The 15,553-nt window shown below is 47.0% G+C and overlaps 1 protein-coding gene across 2 annotated transcripts in view; it reads left to right on the top strand.

Moving 5' to 3' along the window:
• GFRA1 (GDNF family receptor alpha 1) overlaps nt 1-15,553 on the top strand; it is a 194,478-nt gene that overhangs the window by 159,324 nt on the left and 19,601 nt on the right. For both annotated transcript variants that reach the window (XM_081267765.1, XM_081267764.1), the window contains exons 7-8: nt 1,736-1,870; nt 5,577-5,758. In XM_081267765.1, the coding sequence (XP_081123891.1) occupies nt 1,736-1,870; nt 5,577-5,758 (317 nt within the window). The remainder of the gene's footprint in view (nt 1-1,735; nt 1,871-5,576; nt 5,759-15,553) is intronic.

Genomic DNA, 15,553 nt, shown 5'->3' with positions numbered 1-15,553 from the left:
GTCAGGGTTGGAATTGAATGTAAGATGTCTTGCTTTGGGGCACATTGGTCACCCCAACCTTTTGAAGGGGACCCACACTCCCTTGGCGTTACCTCCCCAGTTAGGCACATTGTTCTTGGTCTGGCCTTCCTTTAGCCAGTACTCCAGCTTGGATTCACTTTCTCCTTTTTCTTAACAAAGTTAGTCTCTACGAGAGATTACTTACCAAATATGGAATCATACAAATAAGAAGAGAAAATACGAAAGTAATTAACATGTACTCATTTGTTAAAGAAAAAAATTTAGAAGAAAACTAAAACCAGAGAAGCCAACAGAATAAAATGGGAAATTCCACAGCCTCTCTCCCAGATGTGATTGCTGTGAACACATCAGTTTGTGTCCTTCCAGGAGGGACACGCTCATTGACTGCCACAAGTGGCCGGGACTGGGTGCTGCCAACACTTCTGTGAGATCATCCTTGGGCCTGGCAACCCCATGCAAGCCTGAGGAGGATGAAATGGAGGAGCAAGTGGTAGAGGCAGTGTGTTCTACAGACCAAATTATTTCTCTGTCGGGTCTGGATGTCTCCTTCCACGCGGGTTTCTGGGACATTGGATCCTAATCTCTTTCCACCCAAAGCTGGTTCCTGCTTCTCCATGAGTCACCCGTCCACTAGGGCCCCAGACATGCAATGGCCTTAACCCCCTCACTCAGCATATGGGTTGCCTGTTGTTTTCTCAGAGGAGTTAGAACCCCCTTCATGCTATAGGCTAAGTCCTCCTGCTAAGGGACCATGGGGTCTTACTCAATCTGAGTCAGCAAGGAATACAGAACCAAGACAATAGGCCCTTCACCCCAAGGAGCTTTAAAAATTGTTTTTTCTGTCTGTGAACCAGATCCATCCTGAGGATGACTGACCACCTATGACTTCGTACTTCCTTGAAAATATCTAAAAGCAGAAAGCATCTTGGCCTCTGCGGGCATTGCCTGGTGTGAGCCACCCAGGGGAAGACATTTGGGTTGTATTAAATACACATGCATTGTGTATTTGTGCTGATGGAAACCTCACCAGAAAGTTGTGAATCCCACAAGATGTAGCAGGAGGGACCACCCAGCCTTTCTCTTACATTAGACAATACTCTGGGAGCCCTGGGCTCAGAGAATGTACACTGTTTGTTTCCAATTCTTTCACAACTTGGAAGACTGTAAGTCAGTAGAGAATCTGGCGGGCGGGAGGCTTGCTACCTACATTTGTCTACATCCGGGATGCAGCAGAGCCTGTTGGAGGCTTCTGAGCTCCTGTGGGTTACTCTGCAGAAGCCATTTGCTTCTGAGGGAAGTGGATTCAAAGCCCTAAAAGGATCTTTAAGATACGAACACCAAGTGCTATCTATTTATGAAGATTAATGACATTTTCAAGAAAACGCAGGGGATTTGGCAACTCGTGCATTCCAAGTTAATTCTCTGCAACTCCACAACATCCATACCATTTGTGCAGAGAGAAAAAAAAATACCCTAAATGCAGCTGAAGGAGTTCTGTTATAATTTTTTAAGTGAATGTGTAAACTGTTTTACGTGTTCACAATAAATTGCCAAGAAAATTCACTGCTTAACATAATTTCCCACTCAGCAAACACTGCGTTTGTAATTATCCATGGCACATTCTCTGTCAGAGGAGCGTTTACTTCTTTTTCAATTCCAGAAAAGTCCACATCATCACAGGAAAATGACATGTCTTGTTTTTTTACTTTTTCAGGCACAGTCATGACCCCCAACTACATAGACTCCAGTAGCCTTAGCGTGGCCCCCTGGTGTGACTGCAGCAACAGTGGGAATGACCTGGAAGAGTGCTCCAAATTTCTGAACTTCTTCAAGGACAATACCTGTCTTAGTGAGTTTTTTTTTTTTTGTTGTTGTTGTTTTTTGGTTTTAAATAAGAAGCACATAAACACACACGTGTTCTTCCCACTCCAGGCTTGAGCTGTACCTTCTATTTCTTGTGTCTGCTACCACCGTCCGTCACTCTCCCTCTCTCTGTCCCTTTTCTTGGTCGCTGATGGTAAATCCAGCTCCTTTTGAACATGCTGCATGATGCATGCAGCAGGGAACCGTACAGATGATGAAGTGGGTGCTGCCAAGACTGTGGATCCAAAAACCTGAGAGATCAAGAGATTGCAATCACTGAGAGTACATTATGTGGGAAAGAACGCTTCTACCCGCACATCAAATTTTGATCTTGGCAGCCAGCTGAGAGTCCGTTCCCAAGGTTCTGAAAACCTGGGCGGAATAGACAATGTGAGAAGCTCAGACAAATTGGATGGGGATAGGCCTCCAAGGACTCTCTGGGAAAAATTAGAATGTTGACATCGATAGCCCCTCGGATTTTCAGGGTTGGCTCAGAGGAGAAGCGGCAGATCTTGAGTGGGGAAAGCTGGCGATGCGCTCAGGAGACTAGCGATGTTGGGGATCTCAGGAGACCAGATAAGCGCTGGTGGGTGGAGGGGCGAGGTTCCTGCTGGGAAGCAGAGTTGGTTATTATTACAGTGTCCTTTAGGCAATTTGGAAGCTTGTCCTCCACAGGGACAGGGATGGAGAAATGAATATGAGCCATGGGCATCCATCAAACTCCAAAAGCACAGTGCCAGGTCTCCCTCATGTACACCTAAGTCACCCTGGGTGATGATCCAGCTGAGATATTTGAAAATTGCACTCACTCTTGTGACAGCCACTGTTTATTCATTCTGTGTGTTCAGATTCATGCTACAGGGAGTATAATTCATGCACACTCTCATTTTCTGTACTCTGCGCAAGCATCCTAGGAGGCGTAGGAATTATTATGTCTGTCCATCCGTCTTTCATCTGAGTAAAAGCCTGGCATTCACATAGACCATCTGTGACAGAGTTGGGACCCAAGGCCTGGTTTCTTGTGCAGCCCCCTATCTCCTGAGAACCTTGTTCATGTGCTGTTGGACAAGAACATAACCCTGTACATTTGGGTCCAGGTCTGTCTTCCTACTGGGAGGGTTGGGTCATATTTCTAGGAATCAAGGTTCAGATACCCAACTGAGAGCCTTGTCCTAGAGGGACAATTTCCCCATGATGCTCTGCTATATTTTGACTGATTTTTTTTTTTTAAGAATTAGCCACAATTTATCATGTATGACAAAACAGCTTTTGAGCATTGATCTAAAACATCCTCCTCCTTCTTTCCTTTATTGAAGAGAAAAGCATAAGTCACCTGCACACAAAAATGTAGTTCAAATAATGTGGCTGGAATCAGTTTATCTGGTCCTTTTGAAAATAAGAGAAGCTTTTGGACTCTTCAGTGACATTCAGACCCACAGCATCCGGTTCCAGCGTGGAGGCCTCTCTCATCTTGCTCTCTTCTGGTGGATGTGAGGTGTAACGAAGACAAAGGAATGACAAGAGTCATCCTGAGAAAAGATTTTATTCACCCTGGCTGGAAAACTTTTCCCCAACAGAGAAATTAAAGTTGTCCCTGCTTAATAACATTTTGGTGAAAGGTAGACTAGTCTGGTATCTTATTGCTGATGACTTTTCAATAAAAATAAATGCATTTGGTCTGCAGCGAGGGCCAAAGCCAGCCAGAATCTTTCAGTCATTCCATTTATACTTGGATTAGATGGGCCACAGAGCACCAAAGACAGAGAGCTGTGAATTTAGTCTTTGTATAAGGCCCTAAACCAGAAGGAGTTAAAATTTATCAATTGTGACCCTTAAGAAGAAACCCAATTCTGTTATCTTCAGATTAAGCCAAACCTCTCCCAAATTCCCCAGCCAGGAACACAACTGCAACCCATTGTTTACTTCTACTTTGGGAGAAGGAAACAGTTATTTTTAAGTCAAGTGCATGGCCCATGGAAGGGGAAGAGAGGAGAATGGGAGGCAGGTGGTCTCTCAAGACTTTATTCAGACATCCTTCTCTTCTCCCCAACCTCTCCCACGCCCCCTCCTCCCATTTTCTCTTATCTTCCTCCTCCCCTCCCTCCTCCTCCTTTCCTCTCTGGGAGGCCTCCCTGGACCACGTTAAATATCCACTTCCCTTCTCACCCCAGTGCTCCTCACTTCCCCACCCCTCACTCATGTTTTCTCCAAGTCCTTCTCACCATCTCGGTTACAAACTTGACTCTATTTCTATATTTCTGGTTTACAGCCAGAAATTCAGTTGGGGGAGGACTCCTGCCTTTTGTTCCTGCTGTTCACGGCCATGTGCCTCGCGCATGGAGCCGGGCCTGACGCTTGGTAGACATTCCAGTAACATTGGGTGAATGAATGACCAGGGAGGGCAGTTACCCTGGGCCAAGCAAGACATGGGGACATGGTTGGTGGCGGGGGGGGGGGGGCAGGCACGCTGGGCCAAGCACCGGCAGCTTCAGTATGGGTCAGGAGTCTCTTGAATCTTTGCATCTTAACAAGAAATAGGTTTTTGTTGTGGTTCTGGGGTCATTTAAGGAAACTGGTCCTAACGAACCCCTTTCTCAAAGTTCTGTGCACCCGTTCAGCCATAGCATAGCTGGAAGCATAAAAAAACACACTATAATTTGAAGCTGTTTCTTACAGCCTTCCAAAGTGTCAGGTTGTAGGAAACAAACTTAAAGGATAACAATTCTAGAACAAACTGTCACTTCTAAGAGAAAGATTAGGCCTGAATTATTCTGTCTTGTGTACAGAAAAATGCCAACTAAGAGTTGTAGATTAACAATTTGCACATTCAGGTCCCAAATGAAGGAGTTTGATTTCTTATACAATGAATATGAAATTAAAAAAAAAATTCCTAAATCCAGGCCAAATCCCTGGAGACCTGATTAAAACCTGATTTTTATTCATCTTGGGGAGGGGAAAAACACATAACCAATTTACTCTTGCCATAAAAACAATCTAATCCCATGAAATTGTAATAGGCTTTTAAAGTTTTACATTTTAAACTTTTCATTTAAACAGGGCTGCTCCTATCTGATTATGCAGATTTTGTTTGGAAGACTGGGAGCAGAAAGGAAAAAAAATAATCTTACTTAAATTTTCACTAGATATTGATGAGGCTTGGGGTAGATTTTTCTTTTAAAGAAACTGGCTGCGTTTTGCCTACCAAATTAGTTGAATTGCCTCTGAGTTGCCTCAGTCTCGTGATTAGGAATGTACTTAAAAGAAAAAGGCACTAATTAATTTGCTTTCAGTATAGAATTTTGACAAAGTGTAAGGACTTTCTTGGAAAAAAAAAATGGCAGTTAGGATCCAATGTATCAGGTCCGAGTCTGGGTTTCAAAGGGCTTGAGGGATGAGTATTTCAGGGCAAAGCTCTTGCTCAGCACCTGGCACATAAATAGAAACACAATAAATATTTGTTGCGCATGGAGTGTGGCTAAGTGTCCAACTCAGTGTTTAATGGCTGAATTGATTTTTGAGCACCTGACCCCAAAGACTGGCTCTTAGTACATATGGGGTGGATGGATGGATGGGTTTTGTTCAGAGAAGTTCAATGCCGTAATCAGAATTTCTAGTGTGCTTCTCTGGCTGTGTGTATCCTGTTACATTTGCTGCTTGACTTTGAAATTGGATTTCCTCCTGTTTTACTGCAGAAAATGCAATTCAAGCCTTTGGCAATGGCTCCGATGTGACTGTGTGGCAGCCAGCCCTCCCAGTACAGACCACCACTGCCACCACTACCACTGCCTATCGGGTCAAGAACAAGCCCCTGGGGCCAGCAGGCTCTGAGAACGAAATCCCCACGCATGTTTTACCGCCTTGTGCAAATTTGCAGGTGAGAACTGCTTCTGGAATACCTATTGGCATTCACTTCTGGGAGGGGGGAGGGTGGCATATGGATTCATTTTCTAAAATGCACAAAAGAGATGGCAAATGCTGACGAGAGGTGAGTCTTGAAATTGAGTTTTTAAACGTAGAGATAATGACACCTCATACAGAGAAAGATGGATCATGGGACTGACTCTGCATTTACTGGGTATGCGGCTTTGTTCAAGGCTCTTGTATCTGGCCCTATACAATGAGAGGTCTGTGCAGATTCGTCCCTAAAGTTTTGTTAGGGTGGTGAAGGAGTTAGGTTGACTTTGTTTATGATGCTGATTCTGTGTTCTCTATAGAGCAGCGGCACACTGAGATGAAAGGCACTCTGGGGTTTGGCACCATCGTGGGCATTTCCATATCACATGTGGTGCGTGACTGTCTCTGAAAGTTAGCCAGAGACAATGGTACTAGTCAAGTGTGGAGTCATGGATGGGCTGCTTCTTCAGGAAGCAAAAGCAAATGTTCTTCAACAGCAAGAGGAACCATGTACTGCCCTGCAAAACCCTGCATGTGCAGAAGGGCCTAGCAACTTCTTTGGGTCTACAAGGGCAGACCCACAACTACCTGTAGTCAGAAGCCGAGGGTTTATTCTGCCTTTTATTCATTGTTCCTAGTGATGAGCATTCAACTGTTTGGCAAGACATTGATTATTTGTGTATCCTCAAAGGAATCTCACACACCTCACCTCTTAGGATCATCCTCCTGGAGGCTGTGGGAGAAGCACTCTTACTATGAGTCTGCAGCCTGGTTCTTTCATTGGAGAACAAGGGCTTACACCACCAGAAAAGGGACACTTCTGTTCAAGTCTGCAGAGCTAGTGGGCCACGGAAGCAGAGCTAGTGGGCCACGGAAGCAGAGCTGGGCATCCATTCTTTTCATGGTTGGACCTTTAGTATTTTTTGGTTAGTGGTGACCACATGGTGACTGCTGCCTGCCTTGCTGAGGAAAAGGACATTTTCATAGCCTGTGTGTGAAGCACTGTGCTGTCACCTCACACTATCCCTGAAGTACATTCCCCATCCCCACCTTCCCCACTGCATTCTCGCCAGAAGCCCCCTTTTGCTACATCCCATCTTGCCCCACAGCCTCCTTGTTCCCTAGAAAGTGTTGAGAACAATGTTCTACTTCTTTTGATTTCTCCTCACTTCTTCTTCCTTCATGCCCTTCATCTGAGCTTTGTCTCTGTCCTCGGTTCTCCTAGATCCCTGTCCCAACACACAGTCTCAGAGACGCACACGAAAACCCAGGAGAAGGCAGACGGGGAACCACACAGCCCTGGGTCCACATGAAGCTTTTCAGATTTCTAAGGCATTTTCTGAGCCCTTTTCATCTTCAAAGCACTATGCACAGAACACCAGAGCTAGGAGGCGGCTTGGGGAATAATCCTGTGACATCTAAACTGCTCCATCCTGCAACAGGACCCTGAGTTTCAGAGAAGGGAAGTGACTTCTGCCCAGCGAGCTGGAAGTGGTTCTAGGATCAGGCAGGGAGCAAGATCTGTTCAGAGCTGGCAGGGCTCCGCGCCTGCTTCCTCACAGGTCATCCTTCACTCTCTTTGGGCCTGCTCAGATTCTGGTGTCGGTAGAGAAGTGTCCAGATGAAGGATAGGACCTTGGGATCATAAGGTGACAACAGTTGGGCTAGGGATAGTTTCTGACCAGTAAGAAAGGCAAGTTTCAGCTGCAGGAAAGCCAGCATCTTTCTGCACACTTCTAGGTGTCCAGGGGAGACTGTGAGGCCACCTCCAGCCTGCTGATTAAGTCCCTCTGTGCCTTGGAAGCTACATGGAGATGAGTGTTCAAAAATTTGAACAAAAAGTCATTCCCTATTGAACTCTGAATAATAGGTGTGACCCATCTTGTCCAGATTTTTGAAAGGTCAGACTAGGTTAACAGAGAACATCTTGGATTAGTCACTATTGGAAACTTCCTGAAATTCTAGTTTCTCCCCATCAGCAGAGAAGAGTCTCTCAGACACAGGATGTGTCCCCAGCCCCTGTCTATGCCCATCACTTGGACTCCCATGGCACAGGGCTCTCCTTGGCCACACAGGCAAGCTCATGCTTGGCTTCCAACACAGATCCACTCAGCTACCCCTTCCTGCCAGAGGACTGTGTGTACCACGGCAGGTTACCCTGGCAACATCGAGTAACACATGAGCTCTATTCCCAAGAAACCGTGCCTTTCTATTTCCTGTGTTAGTGATAGGAACTCTGTTTCATAAATAGAGGACCAAAAGTAAAATTGAATCCTGGTGTTTATCCCAGGACTGCCATTCAACTTCTTGGCAGAGGGGGCATGGAGGAGTAGGACTGGCCGGGAGTCAGGGCAGCTGCGCCTCTCTTCCCTGTGATACGTATGGGCCAAGCAGCATCTGGCTCCCAGGGAGGTCTCCAGGCTCCCGCAGATCCTTACCTTGACTCCTGAGACATGGGCTTTGTAGCCAAGCTCGTGTCAGGCCAGCAAGTGTGCCAGCCTCCCCAGGCCTCAGCTTCCTGTCTGCAGAGCAGGAGGGTGGCCAGCTGCTAGAATCCAGAGGATTAAATGAGGCAGGGTGAGCACTCCAGAATGACCCTTTGAAATGTCCCCTGGGATGCCTATTCCCGAGTCCTCTGGCCATATAGTCCCTCTACCAAGATGGCTGGGATACTGTGCCCTGCTCAGGGGTGGGGTGTTGAGGCGTGCAGGGAACACTGGTGACAGTACAGATAGGTGGTGTATTTTATTCCTCTAACATTTTGAATGCTTTTCCCCCTTTACTCCTTACAGCGGCCCCATGAGTCCGGTGTGGCAGGCATCTTTCCCTTTTACAGATGAGGCGACCAAGGTAGAGAAAAGCTAGTGGCTTAGCAAAAATCCCAGTATTTCTTTGATGGGATGGTCCCAAGGCCAGTGTGCTTTTATCTTATTCTATGACTCTTTGGACAACCAAGACTCTGTCTTTGAGTTAGGAACAGAAAGCAAGGAGCGGAGAATAGAAAAGGAGGGAGGGGGAAGCTGGTCCGGAGAGAGCTGTGCCCTGGTTCTTCCTGAAGGTCAGCCACAGGGCCAACGACAATGCCAAGCTCACTTTACTCCCGGTTTCTTCATGCCTCTGGTCTGGGAGGGAGGACTGAAAATTTGCCAGAAAAACGTTTTGTAGCTGGATGGCCTTTTGTAGGGTGACTTATACGAAGAATGTAAAAGGATCATTTGAGACCAGAGAATTGGAGCCGGGTACATGGGGGATGAGAGTGGTGAGTGTGAATGGTCTTCACTCCAAGAATATGGTCCCTGTGGCTGATTTAGGGCTCTTGCCCAGTTCGTGGCTCCCAGGAACCTCATGGGCTCTTCCTCCGCCTGCCGTGCTGTCTTCCGATGACTTACCATGTTCCAGGGGGTCCTAGAAATATCTTAGAATGGCGTATGTCACGGCCACCGATGTCATGACTCAAAATAGACTGCCTGAGACCAGCCCGGGCTCCCTTGGTAACAGATTTGAAGACAGTTGAGCATCTTTGGCAACTCTAAAGTTCACTTCCCATGAGAGGCGCCCTCTTGTAATGCTTTAAAATATACAATAATATGAGAAAACTCTCGGGGCCTGGAATATCTGTCTTAACATTTGAGATAGATTTCGCCCTTAGAAGGGAAGAAATAAGAATAAACATTTTCAGAAGTCTGCCTCGATGCGTTATTATCAGCACATCTAAGGCAGCTCTGGGTAGCCCTGGGTATGGCTCGTCTGACTCCTATGAAAGTCTCTGCCTTAAGAAAAAAGGAACGTTGATTGATTAGAATAAAATGTCATGGAAATGTCCAAGTGCTGACCCCCCGAGGTGGTAAAATACCAGGTTGGGGGAACCCTCCGGGCACCCATGTCAGGATTAATTGGCAGTCGTATTAGTAACAAGCACGACCCAGGCTGCACCATTGTCGGCAGATTCCTTTGACTTGTACAAAATAGTCGCATGAAAAACAAAGAAACCTTAATAATTCTGCCAGTTACTTCATCATCTGTACACTTGAGTGGTCTGGTAGCTGGATATTTAAACCAAATGGACTGCACTTGTCACTTATTTGAAGTAAACACCCTGGGAGAGGTAAGTCAGCGCTGGAGACATTTCCCTTTTGCCTCATGGTGTCCTGCTTAACTTTGATGGCTTATCGGGAGGCCTATTTGTAGACCTGAGTTTCCATGTTCAGATAGAGTACAGTTGTCCCTTGACACCTGCGGGGGAGTGGTTCCAGGACTCCCCAAGGATACCAAAGTCCTTGGGTGCTCAAGTCCCTTACATAAAGTGGCACAATATTTTCATACATCCTTCCCGTCCTCCCGTGTAAGCATCTATAAATTGCTTATAATACTTAATGTCATGCAAATAGTTGTTAAAGTGTATTGATCTGGGAATGATAATGAGAAAAAAAGTCTGTTCACGTTCAATACAGACACAGGACTTTTGTTGTTGTTGTTGATTGTTATTGTTTGTTTGTTATTTTTATGTTCTATTTTTTAGTGGTAGTTCGACACAATACCTTTATTTTATTTATTTTTATGTGGTGCTGAGGATCGAACCCAGGACCTCACACATGTGAGACACGCGCTCTACCGCTGAGCCTCAACCCCAGATCCTGTTTTTTTGTTGTGTTTTGTACGAATATTTTCCATCCAGATTGGTTGACTCCCCAGTGAGGAGGGCAGTAAGCCTTGGGCTCAGCTGCCCTGCCTCTGCCTGGCTCAGTCCCTTTCCCCTGTAAGCATTGTGACAGGTCACAGGGCAAACACTCAGAACCAGGGCCAGCAGGACGGCTAGAGGAGAGAAGCCATCATCGGCCATTGGCAGGAGTTGTAGTGAACAGCGTGAGCCACAAAGGTTCTTTTGTTTGGTTTTGTTTTGTGAGCCAAATAAAACACCCCTGTGGGTGGGACAGGGAGGGCCAGCAGTTGCAGATCTGAGTTTAGGTTTGCTCCCCTCATCCTACTGGGGCTTTCATGGGAACGAACATTCTAGAATGGAACTAGCAAAGCGGCTCACTTGGTTCTAGGAGCAGAGAGGGCAGGATCCATGTGGACAGCCTTTGCTTCTTGCCCAGATCAGCGAGGCACAGGTCAGCCCCTCCCCTGCTGCACCCCAACAGGCAGATGGTCTTCTCTGGTGGTCAGACCCCCTTATCCCTATGGAGTTTGCGGAAGGGACAGTGCTGCCCGCACCCCCTTGTGTGGATGGTGGTGAAGTGTGGGGGAGCAGGACTTGAGATGGGCCTCTGCCTGGAGTGGAAAACCTCTGGATTTCAGTCTAGGTCCACACCTCCTGCCTCCCAGCCAACCTCCAATCTTTCCTTCTCTTCTCCAAATAGTGTCCCGCTTCTCCTGCCGCCTGGGCAGCATGGAACCCAGCACTTGCAGGAGGTAGGAGGGGCAGGGGGCAAGACCCCTCCCTGTCCCACATGACAGTGTTGGAGTAATCTACATGTGGACAGCCCTACCCCTCCTCCACACTCCAGGACCTCATTTAGATAGGGCCAGGCCCATCCAGGAATGGCTTTGAAACCCTTGCCAGGAACTAAACCCCCCAAGTCTAGAGGTGGCAGAAAGGTGATTATCCAAACCTGCTAAACACCCAGGACTCCACTGTCCGTGACCAAGGGAGAATCTCAAGTGTTGAGTGTTCAAAGGAAAGCTGCCAATGGGTCCTCTGTAAATCATTTGTGCCGGCAGACTGACCCCATTATGTCAGCTAATCCTGGAAATACAGGAGGTAAATTTAAATCTTCGAGCATGAAGCACTTAATCAATATTCTAAATGTTTTTCTTGCAATTTATGCTTGCAGAGCAATGGGGTGCTTTAGCGTCCCGTTAATCTTCCACCAGAGAAGAGGCACTGTGAAGGAGGCCAGGGTGGTAGGATTTTGCATAGGATGCCCCATGGGAGAGCAGCCCTGGGACTGAGGGAGAGGTGCTTATTTCCATCCCAGGTTCCTGGCAGAGAGCAGGAAATTCTTACCCTGAGCGCCTTACTCCCTCCTCCCAGTAGGGTTGGGCTGGCCCCCATGGGTACTTCATTGGGCTCTTCTAAGTGAGAATCCTGACTCTCTCCCAGTGCTGTGTGATCTGGAGCATGTTACTTACCCTCTCTGAGCCTCTGTGTGAATCATCACACATGTTTTGAGGTTCTTGTGAGCATTAAAGAACAGCGCAAATACGCGAAGTTTCCAGCACAAGGACTGTCCAACCCTGGGCGCTTGGGAAGTGACCATACTCTTAACCAATGTGATGCTCTAGAGCCTTAGAAAGATAGAGCTCTTAAATTTTGCCTTCTTCATTTGTAAGAAGGGTTTGAAAGGAACATTACCTTGGCATTTTTAAGATGTCAGTGTAGAAAGTCCCGTGGATGGACGGGAACAAAGGTGTGGAATAGTCTTTGGACCCCAGGCCAAGAAGGAAAGGAAATCAAAGGACACTAGAGAAAGGACCAGGTCTCCAGGGATTGGAGCTGGTCTAGATCCTGCCTCTCTGCGCCCAGCAGGCATCTCCTGGGGGCTCCCTCCTGACCATCGGCTTCTTGGAGATGTCAACTATCAGCTCTCCTCAGGCTTGGTTACCTGAGTGCACTGTCTGCCAGGGTCTTGCTGCATCTCTAACCAGTGCTGACCTTGGGGACAAGTGGCATAATAGTTAGTGTGGAAAGGACACTGTTTCAGAACCAGCCCAGCTGCTGAGCCCCAAAGCCCAGAGCTCTTCTAACTTCCCCGTATCTGCACTCTACGGGTCCAATTATGTGCATATTAATTTTTTATATTAAAAACATTTTAATTTTTTAAGTTGTTGATAAGCCTTTATTTTATTTATTTATATGCGGTGCAGAGAATCAAACCCAGTGCCTCACGCATACCAGGCAAGTGTGCTACTGCTGAGCCCCAGCCCCAGCCCATGTGCTTACTATTGATCTTCAAAATCTTATTTGTAGAAGCTCATCTGAAGCTGTTAATAACATATGTGAAATCATGGGTTCAATGTGTTCTGTATTAAAATCAGTGTATAAATATTGATAGTTTGTATGCTACCTACCTACCTAGTGGTGGTGGGTCCACCAGTGGTCCCGAAACCCCACTTTGAACACATTATAAACAATCTAATCTAGAACTTACTCCTGGACAATTTGCTTTGATAACTTGTATCAGTTCAGCCTTTTATGGTTTGATATTAATGAAGCAATACAACTGCCCATGAGTAATGTTTGCGGTAACCCCAGAAAGCCAGTATTGTTATTCTTCCCATTTTTCAGACAAGCGACCTGAGGCACAGAGAGACTTGATCAAGAGAGGAGAAATAGCAAAGTGACATTCACCCCCCTCTGTGTTTAAATGCCTTCACTGTATTACCCAACTCAGAACACTTTAAACATTTTGTTTCTGGATAACATTATTCATCACTATAGATTAAATCAGTCCCTAAATTCTTGTTGAACATCTGGCAGATTGAAGTGTCAGACTGGTTCATAAACTAGCATAAAGAAAAATAATGAGGCCTATCCTGACTCCAACTGGTGTGTGGCAATACAACTCAATTCTGATGCTAACCACCTGGAGCTAGTGTTGGACCATGGCTAAGGGCACAGTCCCCAACAAGACTGCCTTCATTTTGGATCTCTGCTATGCATCAAGGTTCCCAGGCCTCCTGCACTTCTGACCAGCTGGCTACGTGTTTAGGAGTTCGCAGGACGCCCTCACATTGAATTCACTAGACTGAATGCTATACTTAGGATATCAGTTTTAAATAATACAAGTCCGGATCAAGTAGAGATGCAGCGGACAAGGCCTGGGAAGATCTCTGTCAGGGAATTTCTGTGCTCACTCCCCATGAAATTCGGGCATGTCACCCTCTTGCCACATGGAAATGTTTACCACCCGAGAAGCCCCACCAAGCTCAGTGTCCGACATTGACACTGGGGTTGCATTACATAGGCACAGTTGACAGAACTGCTGATCACGTGACTGAATGCACCCTCACTCCTCCCCTCCACTCCCTGGAGATCAGGTCAGGCTGACCTCCCCTGGCTCAAAGCCCCAACCCTGTGGCCGTTGGTTGGTTTTCCTGGTTACCAGCCCGCTTCCCAAGTTATCTCATTACCATAGACTCAGGTCAGATGCCAAGGGCTCCCGAGTAACAAAGACATGCCTGTCACTCCAGAAATTTCAAGGATTTAGAGGTTATATCTGAGGAACCAGGAACAAAGCCACTTGGATTCTTTATTATACAACAATGCCTTGGCAGAGTTCATTGTTTTAAAAGGTAATTTTAATTCTAGAGATACACTCATAAGAAAACCGGAATTGAAATCTTGAGCATGAGCTTATTTTATCACTTATTAGCCACAGAGCTGTGGGCAAGTTGTTTATCTCCTCTGCCTCAGTTTGCTCGTGTGTGAGATGGGGATGAAGGCAGGAGAACCTCCCGGGCTGTGACGAGGGTTCACTGTGTTCCTGTGTGGGAGGCGTGGTCTCTGCCTCCCAGTTGTGGCTGTGACATTTGCACTGCTTGAAGGTTTCAAGGGGCCGTCGGCCCTGGGACACCCCAGACCCCTTCATCCCACCTTCAGTAGCCGGGGCCTGGCAGAGCTGTGAATTGCTCTGTGAGCCCTGCTTCCCAGGGGTTTCTGGTCTTGGCAGCCCCCTGGTAGGATTTTGCACAGGTAGGACAGACCTGATACAGATGAGAAAAAGTAATGAGGCCTTGTCAGAGTGGTGGTTTAGACAAGCTGTTTCAAGTCAGATGCTTCTCCACGGGTGGTCACTTGCTTCTCCTGACATTCTTTGCTGAAGGTGGGCCGCACGCCCTTCTGCCAACCATGGCAATTTGTGAGGACTTTTTAGTGACCTCATGGCTGTGAGCTGACCAGTCCCCTTGGGTCAGGCTTACTCCATGTTGGCCCTGGATCATTGTTACTGGGGACTGTCACAGGCACTGCAGGATATTTAGCAGCATCCCCAGCCTCCACTCTAGAGACCAGTAGCATCTTTCCCCCGTTGTGCCAACATAAAATGTCTCCAGGCATTGCCAGATGCCTCTGGTTGAGAATCACTGCCTGAAGGGGAGACTTCGTCAAAGACCCTTTTTTCCTTTCTCTCAGCTTTCCTCCTCATAGCAAAAGGAGCATAAGGAGGTATCAGCGCAAACTGGCACATTGGACCAAATCTTCCTGGGTGGCCCAGACAAGAGCAGTGCTGCGGTTATACTTGTCCCCGTCCCTGTGAGCTGTCATAGCAAAACACTTCACATGGGGTGGCGGAAGCAGTTTTTTTCCTCAGAGTTCTCAAAGCTGGAGAAAAAATAATATATAATACCGTGCATTTTCTAGTACCCACGATCAGGGTGCAGGCTGTTGGGTTCCTGTGGGACACCTCTTCCAAAATGGCCGCCTTCTTGCTGTGTCCTCACATGGAGGAGGGGAAGAGCTTTGGCTTCTCTTCCTCTTACAGGGCACAAATCCCATCCTAGGACCTTGTCAACCTTATGGATGCCCAAAGGCTCTGCCTCCTAATGCCATCACACTGGGCCTTAGGGACTTAACACGTGAACCAAGGGAGACTCTGTATCATTCCCTGATACTAGTTGAAACCCACACTGGGAATTTTCATTTTCCCATGACAGCACTCCCCTCCGAGTGGTACCTGTGGACAGTACCATGGTGACGTGGACTTGAGTGCTTGAGCTGTTTCTCGTCACTCAGTTTAGTGGCCTGCAGGAGCCCACGGCCTTCTGGGACACCACA

This window comes from Spermophilus citellus, assembly GCF_964194105.1.
Source record: "Spermophilus citellus genome assembly, chromosome: 15".
In the NCBI taxonomy this organism is placed as follows: domain Eukaryota; kingdom Metazoa; phylum Chordata; class Mammalia; order Rodentia; family Sciuridae; genus Spermophilus; species Spermophilus citellus.
Note: the sequence above shows the minus strand (reverse complement) of the source record. Positions and strands in the feature narration are given on the sequence as shown.